At 35.3% G+C, this 22,661-nt stretch overlaps 1 protein-coding gene across 1 annotated transcript in view; it reads right to left on the bottom strand.

Moving 5' to 3' along the window:
- LOC121426384 (polypeptide N-acetylgalactosaminyltransferase 13-like) overlaps positions 1 to 22,661 on the bottom strand; it is a 115,269-nt gene that overhangs the window by 34,314 nt on the left and 58,294 nt on the right. The window contains exons 6-7 of the mRNA XM_041622671.1: positions 14,846 to 15,016; positions 535 to 652 (exon numbers count right to left, since the gene is read on the bottom strand). Coding sequence (XP_041478605.1) covers positions 535 to 652; positions 14,846 to 15,016 — 289 coding nt within the window. The remainder of the gene's footprint in view (positions 1 to 534; positions 653 to 14,845; positions 15,017 to 22,661) is intronic.

The following is a 22,661-nucleotide window of genomic DNA, read 5'->3' as shown; positions in this document are numbered from 1 at the left end:
CGAATGAAATATGTTTGCAGATGATTTATTTAAAATGCGTTTCACATGGCGCATCATAAAAGATGGGCGACACGAAAGACGGTCTTTGCAAAGACCCTTTCGTGCAATCGGCCCCTGAAGACTAAGAATCTTTTAGAGCACCCGATAAGTCACCAGCAATGCATGAAACAGCTTTATGAAACCTAAATCCAGAGACATATATTCTATCAATGAGTCATAGCATGTTAGAGTGAAAGTTACTCTCATTAAAACTGTGATTGAGTTCTTAATAGATATTTGCATAATACATGGAGTACAATTTCATCACGGTGCAAGAATTTAATTAGATTTTGCCTCCAGTTGCCAATACCGCTATTCCATTAATGTGACAAACTACATTACAAGTAAATATCCTTAGAAAATTTGAAGAAAAAACCGTGGGGAGAGAGCCATAAAACGGCAATTCAAATCATTCCAGTTTTGCATGAATAAACCTAGGCCCTACTGTAAACACTGAATTGTTGATGTTAACATTTCATTTGACGAATTGCTTACCCTAAATGAAATTTCAAGGTTCTCGCCACCCCAGACGTCCATGCCCGCATCGTATGTTCCAATCTCCTCAAAATAGCTTTTGTCGATAGAGAATAAGCCCCCTGCCATCGTTGGCGATCTAAAGCGAGAAGAAAAGCGATGCATGTTGAGAGCAGCAACAACATGAATGAATGAATGAATAAATGAAGGGATGAACGAAAGAATGTGGGATTGATTTATCGACAAAATGCTGCTACCAACCAAGTAAATCTTGTTCAACAGTCAATAATTTATAGATTAGATTACATGATAAAACTCAGTCCTGCCAATATGATAAGTACATGGAGAAAATGTGTGGCAGACCAGGGATGTAGGATGAATAAAAAAAAACACTATGGATTCAATGAATGAATGATAAACATGTATATTAAAGGTCAAGTCCACCTCAGAAAGATAATGATTTGAATTAACAGTGAAAATCAGACAAGCACAATGCTGAAAATTTCATCAAAATTGGATGTAAAATAAGAAAGTTATGACATTTCAAAGCTTCGCTTATTTTTGACAAAATAGTTATATGAACGAGCCAGTTACATCCAAATGAGAGAGTCGATGATATCACTCACTCACTATTTCTTTTGTTTTTTATTGTTTGAATTATACAATATTTCAATTTTTACGAATTTGACGATTAGGACCTCCTTGCCTAAAGCACAAAATGTTAAAATAATGGAATTCCACCTGTTCAGGGAGGAATGAAACTTCATTTCACATGACAATGACGAGAAATTACAAATATTCTATAATTCAAACAATAAAAAACAAAAGAAATAGTGAGTGAGTGACATCGACTCTCTCATTTGGATGTAACTGGCTCGTTCATATAACTATTTTGTTCAAAATAAGCGAAATTTTGAAATGTTATAACTTTCTTATTTTACATCCGATTTTGATGAAATTTTCAGTGTTATGCTTGTTGAATTTTTCTCTTTTTATTCAAATCAAGTTTTTCTTAGGGTGGACTTGTCTTTTAAACAGGAAATTCGTCTTTCTCTGAGCATGACATTTGCTCCTGCGACATTTGCTCCGGTCTAAATATCACAGAAGGCATAGGATTAGAGCTAGGATTGTGACAGAGTTTCTGGTCATTTAGTTATGGAGGATAGGTTTTATGTTTTGCTCTAATGTGTAGATTTTCCATCGGAGCAGTTGACGCCGGAGCAAATGTCATGGAACCCTGAGCATAAGTGTGGATTCAAATAGGCCTGGAAACACGGATCTAATTCTATCAAAATACTACAAGAACTTGTCGCCATGCCGACAGAACGGCGTTAGGACAACATTCCCTGTCAACATCCACTCCTTTGGTCAGACAGATCGGCATGGATTCTTGCGCAACACTGTACATTTCATATTTTTAAGCGTGATATTTGATGTAAAATCTTTTTAAGCAAAAATAATGATAAAGAGGAAATGAAAATGAATCAACTCTACAATCTACTAAAAAAGTGCTCTGAGAGGATTTCGGTGGTCACAAAATGAGCTTGGCTAAATCCGAGTAAAATTAGCAGACTGGTTTATTTATGACAGAATTTAATCCTGTTTTACTGAAAATGTCCACAAAATTATGAAAATGATTTAGTAATATATTATTTTTAAAATGTGGTACATTATTATTCATTTTTTGCATATTTTTTGTTTTTATTGTTTTAATCTACTATTGTCATTGTCTATGAGTTTACCTCTATTTTGCAATCACTCCATGAGTGTATTGTATCTGTTCATGGTTTCATTGTCATGACTACCAAATTGTTCGCGCACTTCATTTGTATGCGCATATCAAGTGGACCGTCCTAAATACAACACTGCTGTGTGTTGCTGCCCTCTACGTTCGTTGATTTAGATTTAAACATTTAAACCTTGTTTAAAAAACTGGGCGTTGTGGCGTGCGCCTGTAATCCAAGCTGTGGGGAAGTTACAAATCGATGCAGAGGTTCGAGCCCTGGTCACGTCTTTTGGATGGTGACATTAAAGGTCGGTCCCCGAAGTAAATAATCATTTGATTGATACACGTCTGACAAAACTCAAACACACACACACACTTGTTGATTTAAATATAAATCTAAAAGACTTGAATTTAAATATTTTGAGATTTTAAAGTTAATCCTTAAGATTAAGAATAAATTCAAAATTAGGCTGGTCACTATCTACAGCTGATCTGGATTTATTTGAATCCTTGGAAAGAGATTAAAGAGAGAAAGGGAGAGAGAGAGAGAGAAGGAAAAAGAAAAAAATAAAGTTCTTAATATGGCAATCTGTTTTTTTCATCAGATATCAAATTCAGAAAAAATGACATGGATAAATTATGGAAGGAACATTCGATTAATTGTGCCAGATATACAGCTAACACAATCAATTTCACTGTTCCATAATTCATAGATAGAACTTGGTCATAAAATTCCTAGTCAAATTTGACAATAATCAGGTTGGAAAATTGAAAGAGAAATGAGAATTGCTATACGTGAATGTTCCCAATCAGGCTGAGTGAGCTTCAAATTATGTTTGTTATGTACAATGGTAGCTCTTAAAAGGTAAATGCTAGTTTTGGTAACGATATAAAAATGAGTTCGTACAGAATCCAATGAAATGACCACCAACGTGTCTGTATAAATAAAACGCATGTGCCAAAGGATTCTGGAAGAAATTGTGTAATTGCTGAGAAATCAGCAAATAAGCACAGGATTGGGGTAGAGCGTCGCGCCCGACGCTCTAAGCAATAATTATACATTGTCCCACGTGCGCTTATCTGTGTTGGGGATCTTCGGTGTGAACATTTTTCAGCGTAGATTTCAAGATTTCACAAAGTTCAGTTAATGTATTAAACTGTACCAGATCTAGATCCTCGATGATATATACTGACAATTAAGCCTTGTTTTACAGACTTTATCATGAAATCAGTGTTTACTGCAACTACTGGAATTTCTCTTTAACAGCAGATTTTTTTTTCCTTTTTTATTATTGTAATCTATAGCTTGTTGTATTTCCAAACCTTTTTTTTCCAGAGCTGCCAACCTGAACAAGAACATTTCAGTACTTTAAAAGTGAAAAATCATTTTGATAAGGGAAAAAAAAATTATGATTCGGCTTGGGACTAGCACTGCAAATTTCCGGCTGGCACTGCAATGACAAAAGATATCACTTTCACTGAAATGTAAATTTCATCTCCAGTATACAAATAGTAATAACTTAAGTTGAATCCTTTGTTTTGTCCATTCGGGCAGAACGGACTTGGGTTGCTCATGCTATAGGCCTACTCTTTTTATCTCTATAAATAAAAGATTTTGGCAAATATGGAGTATGGGAAATAAGGAAGTATTTCTGGGGAGCGTTTCATGAAAGCGCTTGTCAGACGTTTTATCCGACAAGTCCCATTTTATCCGACAGCTACTATAGTAACAGTGCATTTCAGCCAATCAGAATCAAGGAAAGATGTCAGATCTGACAACTTGTCAGACAGAAATGTTGATGAAACGGTCCCCTGATCAATAATAAACTACTTGTAGAAGAATCCTGTATACTTCTTTGCATCAAATCAAAGTGAATAATTTTTTCAACCATCTTAAAGAAAAGAATACCATTCCTCATAGGGACTTTCACACGAATGATGCACTTTCCCCATTTAGCCTACCAAAAGACACTGTATAAGCAATATGTCTTATGCATATAGAATGTGCAATTTGATGTTGTTCACTTGTAATGAAAAGTGTGGTGATGCAGTGCAAAGACAGGTTAAACTGAAGATTAAACACGTGGAGCGTTGTGGCCCAGTGGATCAGTCTTCGGACTTTGAAACAGAGGGTCGTGGGTTCCAATCCCAGCCATGGCGTAATTTCCTTCAGCAAGAAACTGATATGAGCGCAATATAAATACCCTATATTATTATTATTATTGAGATTTGATGCAATCTGAACTGACTGTGATCAATGTGAAAATCTAGAAGTTTGAATGAACCCCCACCACTGCAGCTCCGCAGATATCTCCAAGTGTGAACAGGCTAATAGATGGTCATGGGCATAAATCACACACATCATTGAACACTTCTATCTCCACCGACTTCAAACAATTATATCAGATATTTACCGATATCCACTCAGCTGTGGTTGAGATCAATAACGGATGTAAGCCTTGAGCAAAACCAGACGATACAATATATTGCTTTTCTTTTCAATGTCAACAAGGTTTTTGAGGATGAGATACGTCCAATATATTTTTCTTTTCTTTTCTTGTGCAATATCAAAGTTAGAATAGTAGTTACAATGTACATGTACTTGTATTCTGTTTAAAGGAGAAGTCCACCCCAACAAAAAGTTTATTTGAATAAAAAGAGAAAAATCCAACAAGCATAACACTGAAAATTTCATCAAAATCGGATGTAAAATAAGAAAGTTATGACATTCTAAAGTTTCGCTTAACTTCACAAAACAGTTATGCACATCCTGGCTGGCATACAAATGAGGAGGCTATGCTTAGCTATGACGTCATCCACTCACTATTTCTCTTGTATTTTATTATATGAAATATGAAATATTCTAATTTTCTCCTCATTGTCAGGTGATACAATAATTAATTCCTCCCTGAACATGTGGAATCAGCATTATGGTTCAGTCAAGTTGGTCCTTATTGTCCAATCTATAAAAAATGAAATATTGTTTAATTCAAACAATAAAAAACAAAAGAAATAGTGAGTGATGGACATCATCGACTGACTTACCTAGTTGTGCATATCACTGTTTTTAGCGTAAAATAAGGGAAACTTTAAAATGTCATAACTTTTTTTTATTTTACATCCGATTTTGATGAAATTTTCAGCACTATGCTAGTTTGATATTTCTCTATTTATTCAAGTCAGCATTTTCCTTGGGTGGACTTGACCTTTAATCATATGCAACAGCACACATTGGAATAAACTTTATATCCAGTTCTATAAAGACCCATTGCAAACAACTTCAGGTTTTAGTATAATCCAACAGACTGTCATCTTTTTGCAAATACTGTTTGTGGACCAGCCACAAGCTTGTCTGAGGCTTGACAGACATAGCAGTAAGTAAGACTTGCAGATTGTATTTGAGAACTGATTTTTTTGTAGAAAGGAAAGTGATGATGAAATTCCACAATATTATGCTGCATAGCCTGAAAAATGGGAAATCTTTTATCATGCCTCTATATATCCCACCCCCATTGAATATAATTATTAAAGTGTGTTGGTAACCTGATGAAAGCATATTGATTTATAAATTTGGCTATCAAAATTTCCTCTTTCCCATACTTACTATTCACACATAAAATGCATTACGAAGTTTGTTTTTACTTCAGTTGTAGAGCAATTCAAAATCACTCTTACACTGAAGTATCCATTCAAGCAATAACAAAACTACAGCCCAAGGGTAATATGGCTTTTAACGAGAGAATAATTGGAGTGTTTTCTTGAATATTTACACAAGGTAGCCTTGTTCAATCAGAGGAAATATCATTTTGTGGAATCGAAATTGAGGCAGAAATACATATTCTCCGATGCCTTCATCTTTTCATTTGAATTCCAAATATTATTTGCTTTGCCACAATCAAAACTCTCCAATGTTGAGAGATATTATAGGTGAATTATGCTTTCCATTTCCAGGCCAAATTCAGGCATTTGATCAGTTGTTGCATGTTTGGTTTGAATTCAGTTACATGTAGATCCTTGCTCATTTTTATTCAAACATTGAAAGGTAAATTTACATTAAACATTTCTAAGAAAAAGATAGAAGCATAAACGCAACATCAATTTTTAAAATTCTCGAAATGATGTTATTTTTGCAGTTTGATCAATAACACAATATTCTTTTTGAACAAAAGTAACCTTTCCTCCTTTGAAAGCAATGTAGCATATGAAGAGTAAAAGCATGAAAAGCATATTATTGTGCTCTGTTGAAGTATGTATACATGCTACCAGAGAAGCTTCATTATTGTCAGTTCTATTTCTGAGCAAGAAAAATATGTCAAGGAATTAGAGAGAGAGGGAGAAAGTTATATTCATTTGCACCATTTTACTGTATAATGCTTTGCATCAATTAAAGCGGTATTGAAGAAAAAATGGGGACAAACCTTGAAACTGTAATACATGCAGTGTACATAGGCCTACTGAAGCATCAACCACCTCCTACCTCCATAGAATATCCATTTAATGTGTCTGAAATATTGTGTGACACCTCTTTAATGCATGCAGAAAGCTCTAGCAGCAATCCGAGGCAAATTAGTTAAGTATTAAACAGATTCAAAAGCAATGCATACGGATGAGTATTTATGTACATTAATGATGGAGGAAGAAAATCGAGATCTATCAAGATCGAGAGCAAATTACAAGAAACTATTAAATTGGCTTTCACACTGCTTTCTAAGAAGTTGAACAATTACAGAGCATTAAAGTGACTAAGATCTGGGTAACTTTAAGGCAATTCCGTTATAAAATGATCAACCTTTTTGTACATCCGACCCCCATTTTTCAAGTCATGGTCATTTGACAGCATTACAGACTGGCATATAAAGAACCAGAAATCAAGACAAAAAATTTCACAAATGGCTCAAATATAGGGGGTCTGGCATGTACATATTTCATAGACTTGCCCCGAAGATAAAAATTGACTACAGAGATAACGTAAATCAATCAAGTGTGGGTTTCTTTTGGATTACGTTGCTGTTATATTGGTGTTCAAGGGATAGATATAATTTTCCTTATAATTGTTAAAGTGAATTGTAATATATAATAAAGACTGATAAAAGAACAGTTCATAGTACATTTATAGCACATTTTTCCTTTCAAAAGGCACGAGAACGCAAATCTTGCAAATTATAGAGATAATTATATATTAATGGGATGGACATTGTGAACCATAAAGGGAAGTCACTAAAAATGTCATTGCATGCTCCCAAAGAAGCTGCAATTTCTGTATCGTAAATTTTTTTCCAAGCGTTCCTCATCAGGAATCCTTCAGAGCTGCTCACGGCCAGTGAATGGTAAAAAATATCACACGACTTCACTGCCTTCCAATGCTGCTGACATCCATGTGCTTGGTGAATAATTACATTATAGGCCCGACTGCACATGATTCTGAGCAATTACTTGACAAAACCACCGCAGACCCCATCAAGCTCTCTCGGCCATTTCGCCTGCACTTTTGATTACAGCACGAATCCTATCCATCCCGTCGGGACGTAAAGAAGATCGCTATGATTTCCCAAGTGTAAACATGGCCAGACGAAAAAAACGCAGTCTCCGCGGGCGCGTTCTTAACAAAATCTTGAGGCGCAAATCAGGTCTTGTTAGAAAGTTTAATTTGGGTAACGTATTGAGGGGGAATGCTTAATTTCAAGGGCTATCGTCTATCACAGATTTATTACAGGCGAGGTCCAAGGGGTAGCCTCTTGTCATTAGTGATAAACACAATCATGCAGCATCTGACAATAAAACTTAGTAAAGTTTAATTCCATGTCTGCCAGACTTGAGTATATATATATAAACATGATCCGGATATCAAATTGTTTTTCATTTTAAAGGAGACATAATGATCTACACTTTTCCAAATACAATTGAAATAAGACGAATAGACAGAAAACATCAGAACTGACATCGAATCGATAACAAAATATCGTCAAAGACTTGAACAGAGTACAAAACAAATGTGCAAAACAAATTTCATCCACATGTAAAGTTCACTGGACTCAGAAGGCCATCAGCTTGGGCAGCAGAAAGCGTATGCAGTGCCTTTAATAATTGGAGACCTGCATGTACATGCATGTATGCAAGTGATGGCAGCAGAAAGTGCAAGGCGCTGCCGGCAGTGTCTCGCGATGCAAAATGCAGAGCAGCCAAGAAGCAGGTGGAAAAGGATGTTTTGAATCCAAATACCAATGTCAGAAAATGAGTGGGAGAAGCATGTATCAGCTTTATGGGGGCAAAAGGGGGGGGGGGTGTCTGGATAAACATACATTACACCCTCATATAAATTATTCTACAGACACAGACTGCCTCAATTCTAATGCAACGTGCCTTCAAGATTTAAGGTTATTCATGAATCATTCATGAAATAATGTCTCTCCTTCATTTCACTCTTCTGCAGTACAGATATGGGCACTTTTTTTTTTGGGGGGGGGGGGTAAAAAAATCATTCCGTAATACCTGCAGTAGGTCTACTATTAATAGTTTTATATTCGAAATATTCTAAATATTGATTTTCCTTCACAATGAAAAAGAAAACATCTATAAAAACAAGCCATATCTCAGAGCTTTTTAAAGGAATAATTGAGTAGGTACAAGTAGATTCACATGCTGCAATAAATTCAGGTAGCTAACATACCACTTTGTATTAGTTGAGAGTTACATTACACCAGTAGATTAATGTACATGTACGACCTGCACAACCTTAAAGTGGCAAACTGGAGTAGGCACTGCATAGACTACTACACGACTGCCCAAGAGCTATTTATAGGTTGATTGCGAGCCGTCATGCGCCTCAAAGTGAACTCAGCCGACCCGACTGGATACAGGTCTTCCCCTAGATCATGATGGAATGTGAACGTGGGGAGTGAGAGTACATTTTCAGCAACTGCTCTCACATAGTATACATCTGATCTCACATCAAGTTTAAAGGACATCCACCACAACAAAAATTTGATTTGAAAAAAGGAGAAAAATCCATCAAGGAAAATGCTGAAAATTTCATCAAAATCGAATGTAAAATAAGAAAGTTTTAAAGTTTTGCTTCATTTCACAAAACACTTATATGCACATCCTGTTCGGTATGCAAATTGGCAGACTGATGACGTCACCAACTCACTATTTCTTTTGTATTTTATCATATGAAATATTCTAATTTTCTGCTCCTTGTCAAGTGAAACAAAGTTTTTATTTCTCCCTGAACATGTGGAATTACCATTATTTTAACAGTTTATGGTCAAGTCAAGTTGGTCTTTAATGTCAAATCTGTAAAAATTGAAATATTGTATTATTAAAACAATAAAAAACAAAAGAAATAGTGAGTGATGGACATCATCGACTCTTTCATTTGTATACCACTGAGTTGTGCATTTAACTGTTTTGTGAAAAATAAGCAAAACTTTAAAAAGAATGAAACCATTGGAACAAGATAGCTTGTGTGAAAACAGAAAAATCAAAGAAACAGATCAACGAAAGTTTTAGAAAAATCGGACAAATAATGAGAAAGTAATGAGCATTTTAATATTGCGATCACTAATGCTATGGAGATAGCAAATTGGCAATGCGACAAAGAGGTGTGATGTCACTTGTGAACAACTCTCCCCATTACTTTAGTATATATTTCACTAGAATTGCCTCTTTTATCACATCTATCCATAAATCATGTGTTCTGTCTATGTGAGGGCATGTAATACATATTTTTTTAAGAATACATCATGGATAAAGAGTTTGTATCATCATAAGAAAAAGCAAAAAGAGACATTTTGAGGGTATTTTATAGTCCACCAAAGGGAAAGTTGTTCATCAGTGACATCACACATCCTTGTCGCATTGCCAATGTGAGGATCTCCATAGCATTAGTGATTGCAATATTCAAATGCTCATAACTTTCTCATTATTTGTCCGATTTTTCTCAAACTTTCTTTATTCTTATTCAGGGCTCGACACTAGCGGCGGTCCGACGGTCCCAGACCGGTAAAAATCGCTGTTGGGCCAGTAGATTTTCAGAAATTGAAAGATTTACTGGTCCGACATGACCAGTAAAAAATATCATTGTCGGGCCAGTAATTTTTCCAAAAATAGCAAGATTTAAGGGTCCGACATGACCAGTAATAAAAACCATTGTTGGGCCAATAACTTTTCCAGAAATGGTCAAATTCACAGCAAACCATTTCCCCCCGTTAAATTCTGCAATTCACACACAGAATACACACAGAATGAATCGCACGTGTTACTAGAGTACTATACAGCATGCATACAGTGTACATGTAGTCAGCCACACAATCCACATGGTGAATTCTCCACTGGCCGCACGAACGAAGCCTGGCTAAACTCTGGCAGAAATCTCTCACAGAACTGTCAAAATTCACGGTTCATACTCATGAAAGGCTCTTATAATGGATATTTCCTAAAAATTGGAGTAACTCTGTCATCTGTAAGCAGTAAAAGGGTAAATTTTCACTTCTGTTTGGTTCAAACAGATCGGGTCTCGGGTGGTATCGTCTGAATACATATTAGCCCCACATATGCATTTATGTGTGTGTTGATACACTTGGTTTCTGACTTTCTTTCGTAGCTATTTTAATTGAGCCAAAAAAGAAACATAAATTATTTATGATAATAGTTTTAGCTTTCTTCCTCTGTTTTCTTCCTGTTTTCTTTCCTTCTTTCTTTTCAATCTTTCTTTTAATTTTTTTTCTCTATTTCTTTCCTTCCTTCCTTCCTTCTTTCCTTCCTTCCTTCTTTCCTTCCTTCTTTCCTTCCTTCCTTCCTTCCTTCTTTCCTTCCTTCTTTCCTTCCTTCTTTCCTTCCTTCCTCCTTTCCTCCCTTCTTTCCTTCCTTCCTTCTTTCCTTCCATCCTTTCTTTCTTTCTTTCTTACTTTCCTTCCTTCTTTCCTTCCTTCTTTCCTCCCTTCTTTCCTCCCTTCTTTCCTCCCTTCCTTCCTCCTTCCTTCCTTCCATCCTTTCTTTCTTTCTTACTTTCCTTCCTTCCTTCCTTCTTTCCTTCCTTCCTTCTTTCCTTCCTTCCTTCTTTCCTTCCTTCCTTCCTTATTTCCTTCCTTCTTTCCTTCCTTCTTTCCTTCCTTCCTTCCTTCCTTCCTTCTTTCCTTCCTTCTTTCCTTCCTTCTTTCCTTCCATCCTTTCTTTCTTTCTTACTTTCCTTCCTTCTTTCCTTCCTTCCTTCTTTTCTTACTTCTTTCCTTCCTTCCTGCTTTCCTTCCATCCTTTCTTTCTTTCTGACTTTCCTTCCTTCTTTCCTTCTTTCTTTCTGTCTTACTCTCTTCGTTTCTGTCTTGCTTTCTTTTTGTCCTTCATTCCTTCGTTTTACGGGGGGGGGGGGGGGGGTCACGAAAGGCTAGAAAAATAAACTTGCGCCTTTTTTAATGTTTTCTTTACTTTTTGGGACCAGTAGATTTTAGGTTCGGACCAGTAAAAATTTGAAAAACTGGGTATCTACTGGTCCGACATGAATAGGTTGGACCAGTAGAAAAAATGGGTTAGTGTGGAGCCCTGTTCTTATTCTTTGATTTTTCTGTGTCTACACAAGCCTATTTGTTCCAAAGGTTTCATTTCCCTTTAAAAATGTCATAACTTTCTTATTTTACATCCGATTTCGATGAAATTTGCAGCGCTACGTTTGTGTGATTTTTCTCTATCGATTGAAATCAACAATTTTCTGGGGTGGAATTGACCTTTAATTTACAGAATAGTTAGAGCACTAGTTTTATAGAGCACATTTCAACCGTTGCTCTCAAATACTGTACATCGGATCTTACATCAAGTTTAATATGCAGAATAGTAGAGTGCTAGTTAGATTGTATTTCAGTCATTGCTCTCAAATACTGTATATCAGGGCCCCATCTTACAAAGAGTTACTATTGATCCAATCAATCATAACTCTATGGAAATCAATCAGTGTCATAATCTTTTCTACAGGAAATTTTCACAATGTTCTTCGTAAACGAAGAGTATGAAGCACAGCGAATTTTTAAGAAAACAATATACCGGTATGCATGAATATACATCATAGTTTGAAAATATTTTGAACAAATGTGCATAATAGATGTTGATGTTGCTGGCCGTCCATAGTTGTGATCGATTGGATCAATCGCAACTCTTTGTAAGACGGGGCCCAGATCTCACATGAAGTTTCATCTATAGAATAGGTAGTGTATTTACGTCTTTGCTCTGGCATAGTAGGGGCCCATTTCATAAAGCGTTAAACTGTTGCAACTGTTGTAATTCTTTATGAAACAGGCCCATCTCACATAAACTTTAATTTACAGAATTTCTGTGATGGCTATTGCCATCGTATATGAGGTAATGTACAGAGAATAGTTCACGGCTCTGATGCACGATCACGGTGCTCCTTGTGGCCTTCATCAGGCATGTAGGTGCTATAACAGGTGTTAACATAATTTGAAAATCTGTTGTATGCTGTACAACAGGATGTGGTGCTAGTGTAAAGCCCTTGAATGGTAAGGTACTTTATGTCTCGTGCAAGGTGTTAATTGGCAAGTCCAAAGAACAACAAGTTAATTTTGAGTGAAGAGAGAATGATAAAACAAGCAGAATACTGAAAATTAAATCAATATAGCATAAAGAGGTTATGAATCTTTAAAATTTTGCTGAATATTCAGTTATATGCATGTAACTGACATAAGTGTCATGAAAATAAGAGAGTTGATGATGTCACCTACTCACTATTTCTTTTGTATTTATTTATATGAGATTGTACAATATTTTATCTTTCATATTGCAGATTAGACAAAAGCAAGACTTTTCATCTAATCATGATAGGTTGCAACCATAGCAATCCCATGTGTCCAGGAATTCAGGGAGGAATCAAACTTTGCTTTGTTTCACATTGGGCAGTTCCATGGTTACGGAGTGACAGTCAGGAAAAGTTTTTAGCATTCAACCAAAGATATCACCGATATTTAAAGAGAAATTCCAGTAGTTGCAGTAAACACTGATTTCATGAGAAAGTCTGTAAAACAAGGCTTAATTGTCAGTATATCATCGAGGATCTAGATCTGGTACAGTTACATAAACTGAACTTGTGAATCTTGAAATCTACACTGAAAAATATTCACACCGAAGATCCCCAACACAGATAAGCACACGTGGGACAATGTATAATTATTGCTTAGAGCGTCGGGCCCGACGCCCTACCCGAATCCTGTGCTTATTTGCTGATTTCTCAGCAATTACACAATATCTTCCAGAATCCTTTGGCACATGCGTTTTATTTATACAAACAGACACTTTGGTGGTCATTTCATTGGACTCTGTACGAACTCATTTTGATATCGTTACCAAAACTAGCATTTACATGTACCTTTAAATAGTTATTTGCAAAGAAATGGTATCTGACAGTAGTTGCTGAAACCCACTTTTCAAAATGATAACGTTTGTTATTTTGATCCAATGAATTAATGAGATATGAATATTCATAACCATGGTTAAACAATGGACATGCATATTTGAGGAGAAAACATATTGCTCAAACTCTGAACTTTAAATGGCTATCACAATGTTGAGTTATTGATTAGATTCTAAGTTGTTCTAGCTTTAATATGCTGCATTAAATTTAAAAAATTGGTGTATTTTAAAATTAATTACAACTTAAAACATATGGAGTAACAGCTGAAATATTCACACACAGGCAAAGTAAAATGAACTCATATTTTAAAATTTTCTTTTGATATGTAAAATGATGACCTTCAGATTATCCAAAAGAAAATTTTCCAATACAAGCAATTGTTTTCTGTTAAATTGAAATGAAGTAAAAAACAATATATGTAGTCCCATGTAGAGAATTTTTTGGTATGGTTTGGATTCTCCTATACGGAGATGAGTAAGAAAATAAATTTGTGGCTAATTATGTTCCCCTTTTGTATTTATGAAATCCCATATGAGTTTTAATAGAAAAATTCGATCCAGATTTAAAATAGAGCCAAGACAATTTTTTGGAAAATGTGCACTTTTGCTTGGAATTGCCCCATTGTAACAAGAACGAATGAAAATGTTCATATTTCATAAAAGATAATTCACAAGAAATAGTAAGCAGATGATGACATTGGCTCCCTCATTAGCATACAAACCAGGATGCGCATATAGCTGATATATGAAGTTAGGCGAAAGTTAACAATATCATAACATTCTTACAGTGCAGTTCACATCCAATTTCAATGAAATTTTCAGCATTTTGCTTTATACCGGTATTAAATTTTTCTCTCCTTATTCCGATAGCGACTTTTAAAATGTTTGGTGGGGTGGACCTCCTGTGTACGAATTTAAAGACAGAATGGATTCCAAAGAATCAGGCAAAAAATGAACTTCTGGGGCTACTTTCCATAACCAAACGCCTATATCTGAGATATTGTAAATACTTTAACATGGCAGTGAATGGGGTTATCCTGGGGCTCTTTTCAAAAATTATTCTGGGGCTCTTTTTGATCATTTTGGAAGTAAAATCACCCTGAGCTCCCATTCTAATTTTTATCCCTGCACTTTGTTGGGGTGGACTTCTCCTTCAAGAATTAAAGGAAAGAATGGGAATCTTAAAGAGCTCACCTGAGGGGTAACGTCCTGTCTCCGCCTCTCCTGTCTACCTCCCTCTGCGGTACGGGATACCAGCGGAACTGTAACTTCCAATTAAAACCACCGTAGGTCATATCAGAACCCGTATGGAAGGCAAAGTTATCGTCGCTGATGACATCGATGATTGGACACACTACGTTCCTCCTGTTGAGAAAGATTAAAGGTATTATTTAACTTTGTGAGCAGCCGATTTAAAAAATTTTCAATCCAAGATGAAACATGTGTACAAGTGCATGTATTAGAACTAATTAACCCTGAAAACAACCATTATTGAGAATGAAAAGCTAAAACTAAGGGGCACACCCCGATTTTGTAAATAGGCGTCTTATAGACACCTAAATAGTACACATAAGTGTATGGGATGAAATTAAGATGGTGTTTCCGGTCACTTTATATTTCAATCTTTGATGCACTAAATAATCATTTTCGAACGCAATTTTTTCTGGGCTTCATTTTTAGGACAAATCACAGACACAGGTGACAAGTGTGACCCTCTAGCTCAGATTTTTTTAAAGTCAAACCAATGTTAACCAATCACTTTAAAAGAAGTGCCTGTTATCACACAGGATATCAGAAGAATAGATATGTGACTTCCAATTAAACCCACACTATTCAATCATATTATTACATCTGAGCTACTGTACGTGGTATGGAAGACAAACTTATAACCACCCAATAGGCGTGATGGAATACAATCATCTTTCAAAAAGAAGGGAAAAAAAGATATTACATCATGGCTAACAATAGCGGAAAGGAGAGTAACTTTCAAATGGAAGCCATACTCAGTGCCTCTTATTTGTAACACACGTATCTGTGCAAGTCATAACAAAGACAGACGGAGACCACAAATTTTACATCTGCACTTCGGATAGAAATATTCGTTGAAAAGTTCCGAGTCAAAATGGTGAAAAATTATACATTCCGGATTTCCGGTATTTCATGTAAAGCCAAAATATTGAAGTCTCCCCCGACTTGTCATCCTGTAGGAAGATTGAAATTGAACTTATTTTTGAAAATGCATATTAACTGTATATATCAAGTCTGCCATTTATTCATCCCATATTCTCTACTCCTATTAATAGCAGGTACGACTATCTTCTATTTCTTGAAGAGCAAGCATCTCCGTTCCTCACAACGATTAGCGAATAAAGTCATTTCATATCTAGGGAAGATTTAGTGACCACAACGGATAGCCAATTGCTCCACTACCAATTGGTCCAATTAGCATCAAACAAGTAATTTAATAACTAACATCAGTTTGGTCTACTTTGCTCAATTCTCACTTGGTATAATACCCACTTGGCCAATATCACTTTTTGCCTGATCAAAAAGGCTTCATTGCCACTACCTCTTTTTGTCACATGACCACATGGTCTGTAATATCTCCATGTCTACTAGGGGCCTTTTCACACGTGGATCTTAAATCATCATTGTAAAGATGATTGCTATTGTAATCATAATTGTGATTTGCGATTGTGATTCGAATCATGTTTTCACACGTGCTAAATATTTGTCCTTATTTTTCACTGGAATCATCGTTCACATTACAATTTTTTTTCCGTGTGAAAAATCAAATTAGGCTCAGAAATGGCAGCTGATGAAACTGAAGTAGAGCACTGGGAAAACAATAGTCATATTAGACAATTTTAGGATTAGATTATAAGGGAATTTAACCAAAACAATCGAAACTGGGTGCCGTCCATTCGACCATAAAGTGCAAATGAATCAAATTCCACAGCGATTAGTTTCATGTGACAGATTAACAGGAAATAAGCAATCTCAAAGGAATGCAGAAACATATATCAACAGGTGGTTGGTTGGTACAATGTATGTATTGAGATAGAGGAATGAGAAGAGATGGCTGAACTCCCGTCCCCCAAAGGAAAATGACCAGTTTAAAAAGACATAGGTGATTTAGAATGTAATTGCAAATGCATGCATGCAGTAAGAATGGTATTTAATGAATGTGTTAATAACAAACAATAATAATAAAAGAAATTATCAGACATATCGTTCTGTTTGTCAGAAATAACTCTCAGACTTCCACAATATCCACCTGCATTATTAGAGTATTTCACCAAACAACTTCCTGAAAAGTACATTATGAAATGTACTTCAATTTTTTGTGGGAATATGTATAAGATAAATAGAATAAACAATTAAGGCCTTTTACTCATCTTCTTTGATTATAGAATTTCTTAAGATAAAAGCAAAATATAAGTTTTCATGTTTACAAAGAGTCCCCCTCCTTTTTATGATAGAAAACTGGAAATACATGCAAAGTTCTGCACAATCTCCTGCATGAAAAGCGATTGCCATCTTTAGCCCAAGGGTAATAACAGCATATCAAATAAAGAATCATGGCTGAGAAGATAGGCAGAACAAAAAACAGTCAACACAAAGACAAGCATAAAGATCAACTTGCAACAAAATGGAGCCATTTCTCTGTAGGGGGGATTTATCACGAAGACATGAACATCCGCTCTGGAGGAGAAAGGTGTAATTTTCATCACAAATGCATCTCACTGCCATCAGGGACAGACAAGGAGGAAATGTGACAAGAGAATTAGAGGCAGCTTTTCACATTCAAAAAGATTTCCCAATACTTTACGATTTTTTTACCCCCTGGCAAGACTAATAAAGAAAAGAGCTCATTTTTTATTTATTCTAACTTATCCAAAGAATGTACATGTACATGTAACATGCCACATGTTTAATTCATGGCAGAACTAGCTTCTTGAAAATATGTACACAGGTCTGATGAAAGATTAACATCATCGACAGTTTAAGAAATAGAATATACACAAAAAAGGGATTCTTTTGACATTTATATAGTACACTATAAAAAACTATGTTTAAAGTTTGTATACAACTATGAAAAGTATGGATGTTATGCTAGTTGATTAAACAGTTTCAAACAGGTGTTTAAAATTTCAAACAACCAAGGTTAATTTATTGATGGCTGAATATAGAAAATTAAACCACTACTTTAATTTATACAGTAAAAAGTATTGTCCAAAAAAAATCCAAATAGTTTTTTATGCCAACTGAATGTGTATACCATCTGAATAATTTGATCAATGACATTCCCTTTAACACAAATGTAAAACAGGTAGACCCAGAACAGAGGAATCAGAATGTAGCAAGGGTATTTGAAGAGCAAGGAGAAAACAACTTGAGAAATATACAAAGAGAATGACATCAATTATGCAGTCGAAATACTATGAATGTGAAAGAGCAGAATTCCAGTGGGAATGCATTATAGCGATTGAGGTTTGAAATTGAAGAGCAAATGAGTACCACAAAGCTTGCCCTGAGGGACACCGCACACATGATTTATCTTTCAGCATGCAGGTGAATTCAACCACCACATCAAGCAAGAACGCATGACTGCATTCATGCAGAAATTATCATCCTGTTATATAGTGTATGCCAAACTACATCGGATCACATTGAAATGCGATACAGGAATGTTCTTGCTCTTTTCCAACTTCCCAAAGGTCATGCCTTCCAAGCAGGACAAAAGCTGAACTCAAGAAATCAAAGTTGCAAATAATTTTGAAAGGCTTTGAAATCAATATTACCACGAAAACACACTGTAATACAGAATAAACCATGAGCTCTGAAACCTGATTAAGCCCCCAAATAATCTTTCTTTCCACTCATTTAACATCACTCAAGATTTATCTTTCTTTTTTTTTAATCTAAGAAATGACATTTGCGATGTATTTCCTGTAATACAGTGAATGATTTATACATGAATTGCTTTTAGTTCGATCAAAATTTTCACTCCTAACATATGCATTATTTGTCTTATATTGAATACCATTTGGCATACTAATACTAAAGCTCTTGCATTGTAGCACAAAATATCAACAGTAATTGTCTCCAAACATAATTCTCCAAATTGCACCATTTTGTGTGAACAATCAAGGAGAATCCACGGCAACTCTGTATTTCCAACCAAAAAATATCAATTTGCCAGCAGTCATATGTCAGAAGCAGAGCACTTGTGCTCACTAAAAATCTTGAGCTCTTTTATTTTTTAGACTTCAAAGAATTGCTGCTACCTCTCACCTTTTGATATGTGGGAGAACGTGAGATGAATTTATTGATTTTCAGAATGTTGCACATGACAGCACAAAAGCCTTGGGTCAAATTAGATGTTAAAGATACATATACATATATGTACTGGTGATGCAATCAGATTATAAAAGAATACAAAAAATGTGCATACACATCGATATGAAACAATCATTTGTGTAAACACTGATTCAATGTTCAATACTGTGTCTGTAAAATTGCTTCCAGAGTGAATAAGTTATGAAATGATTTCCAAGAAAATATTCTTTAAACAATAACTGAAACACTACTGGCAAGTGAAATGTTAATAAAAATTTCTCCGAAAGAGAAATTCCAAAATTTTCAAGTTTTTGAATTATTATATAACCCTCATGTCTCAGATTAAATTATTTTCATGTTTGTAAAGTTTCAATGAACACAGTGTTTTTCCCTTAAAGCTTGCTACCATTTGCACACGAATGTTTCAAATTCCATATTCTTATACATGTAATTTAATTCGATAATTGAAATAATTGGTTTTCTCATTCATCTTTAAGACTTAAGCAACATCAAAGCTTTACAGTGAATGCTATAATTCTTCAAAAACTACCATCACGATCAATGCTGAAATATGGAAAGCAAAATTCAAATAAAATATCAGAATAGTAATTTTCCTCTAAAAATTAACTGAACATGCAAAGAGCTGATCCTTTTTTTTGCATGTCAGTAAAATGGAGCTTTTAGAATCATCACAAAAAAGTAGTTTATCAGAAATTATAGCTTTTTGTCACAATTAATGGATGTTAAGGGAACAAACCTTAATGGAAGACATTCCTGATGGCAGGCAGACAGGACAGAATAGGATAAAGATCAATTAATTTGGGTCGGGGCCTGACTCAGAGAGGGTGTCGAGAAAACTCATTAGGTTCATGTGTCTCCACTATCCCTACACCGACAGACGAGGGCAGCCCACGCCTCTCACGGTGTTTGTTGACAACACCTGCTCGGGGTACAGAGTAATCAAATCAATGGTAAAGGTACAGGGTTACACACCCCCTCATAAACGTATTTGGCATGCCAATATACAGCACCAGAATGTCTACAAGTTATTTGAACAAAAGAGAAAGTTTGTGTGCAACAGCTGGTGAAATTCATGCCATTTATTTGAAATCCATCTGTAATCGATGAATGCCTAGTATGGAAATAAAGAACATATTTCATGGACATATTTTGCAAACAATAAATTCATGAATTGTGTTATTTTGGAATGAAAGCAGTTTTGTATAAAACTGCATGGCAATAAAACAGGACGAAAATTTGGCCTGTTTTTAGCAGGGGTGAGGTATTTGCTAAGAAATTACCCTCAACATGACCAAAGCTTCTTGACCCTGACCTACCTTTGACCTCGTCCATGTGACCCAAAAATCAGTCAGGATGTTCAGTGATTACCCTAATATCCAAATTTCATAAACTAGATCCATAAGCTTTTAAAGTTATGACGAAATCTCAAAAACTTAACCTTGGTTAAGATTTTGATGTTGATTCCCCCAACACGATCTAATTTCACTGACCCCAAATGACCTTTGACCTTGGTCATGTGACCTGAAACTCAGATAGGATTTTTAGTAATACTTGATTATCTTTAGGTCCCAGTTTTATGAAATAGATCCGTAATATTTTCTAATAATCTATGATGACATTTCAAAAACTATATTTGGTTAAGATTTCATGTGGATGATGCCGGTTTGTGATGTAAAATTTAATGTCACATTTTACAGCAGAAATAGGTCAGTCATGTAAAAACCAGGAAATTTCAGGAAAAATCACTGTCATATAAACAAAATAAATAATAATAACAATTTTTGTCTCAATACTTGTGACTTATCATAAGGATATTCGAAAGAGATTTTTTTTTATTGCCAAAAACTCTATTTCCTTTTTCTCCAAGTTTGTTGTAGCAACATTGACAACTTGTTTGAAACAAAGAAAAAGCAAATGTTCGTCTTTAAAGGTCAAGTCCACCTCAGAAAAATGTTGATTTGAATCAATAGAGAAAAATCAGACAAGCACAGTGCTGAAAATTTCATCAAAATCAGATGTAAAATAAGAAAGTTATGACATTTCAAAGTTTCGCTTATTTTTAACAAAAGAGTTATACGAGCCAGTTACATCCAAATGACAGAGTCGATGATGTCACTCACTCACTATTTCTTTTGTTTTTTATTGTTTGAAGTATACAATATTTCAATTTTTACGAATTTGATGATTAGGACCTCCTTGCCTGAAGCACAAAATGTTAAAATAATGGAATTCCACGTGTTCAGGGAGGAATGAAACTGCATTTCACAGGACAATGACAAGAAACTCAAAATATTTCATATTTTTTTCATATAATAAAATACAAAAGAAATGGTGAGTGAGTGATGTCATCAATTCCCTCATTTGCATACCGACCGAGATGTGCATATCACTGTTTTGTGAAAAGAAGCGAAACTTTAAAATGTCATAACTTTCTTATTTTACATCCGATTTGGATGAAATTTTCAGTGTTATGCTTGTTGAATTTTTCTCTTTTAATTCAAATCAAGTTTTTGTTGGGGTGGACTTGTCCTTTAATACAGAGATGCTTTACATTCAAAGTGACAATCATGTAATACAGTGAATGTAATATATTTCAATCAAAAATAAAGTAGAATTCTTTGTCAGTGTATGAAAAGGTCAAGGAAAAGAAGAGCTATACATTTGAATAGCTTCAAAATTTGAAAGACAATGCAGTCTTGGTGGAATGCTCCCCAGGAAGTGAAGAATGAGCATGTATTTTGTGCAGAAAAGCCAGAAACCCGTGTCCAAGTTAATAATATTCAAAGACCTCTTAGTGATATCAGGAAAAGCAGAATTGGTGATTTCAAGGTCAGTGTTGACCTTTTGGTGTTGGTGTTAGGTCAATTTTCACACGATTATAACATCCAACATAAAATGAAGATGGTCCCGAAAAGTCACTCACTAGTTGTTGAGATGTCAGTAATGTGATCTGGATCAGTTTTACAGACTCTGAATAAGTTTTGGAGCAAGGGGAAGCAATCAAAATTTCAACACCAAGGCCAACACCGGACCTGAAATCATCCACTATCATTGGGTAGGGAAGATTTCGGAAATAATAACACTGTGAATGTGCGCATACAGTATGAGATGGTTTGTAAATCAAGGCTAAGGAAGCATTAGTATAGTGAAGTATTCCAGAGACTTCATGAATGTCCTCCAAACTTGAATCTGAAATTCACCAGGGAGTGATTGTTTGATGGATAAGGCTCACTGTGAAAATCAATTTGAAATACGAGCAGCACACAGAAGGTAAGTTGAAACTCCGAGCTGCTGAGCGTTAACAATTCAAAAATGCAGCATTACTGGGTCGCGTGCTCATCGCTGATATTTGGAGAACCCACAAATTCTGGCCAAAACCAATATGACTTGCCATATCTCAGGCTCTATTAATCGCAAGGGCTTTTTGTGGAACACCTTCATATAGTCTGATTTTGCTTTATTGCAGTTTTCAGCATTCAGAGCTGAGAGAATCTAAATTGAAGCTGAGAAAATGTAACACTGACATTTTAGATGATTTAAGCATTGGGAAATATTAGGAAAATGGACCCCGAGTCTTTGATATTTTTTTTATTACTGAAGGGATAATCATTTATTCTCTTTTAAACTAATTGAGAAGTGATTAATG

Source organism: Lytechinus variegatus, chromosome 13 (genome assembly GCF_018143015.1).
Source record: "Lytechinus variegatus isolate NC3 chromosome 13, Lvar_3.0, whole genome shotgun sequence".
NCBI classification, from domain to species: Eukaryota; Metazoa; Echinodermata; class Echinoidea; order Temnopleuroida; family Toxopneustidae; genus Lytechinus; species Lytechinus variegatus.
This window is presented reverse-complemented; position numbering and strand designations above follow the sequence as displayed.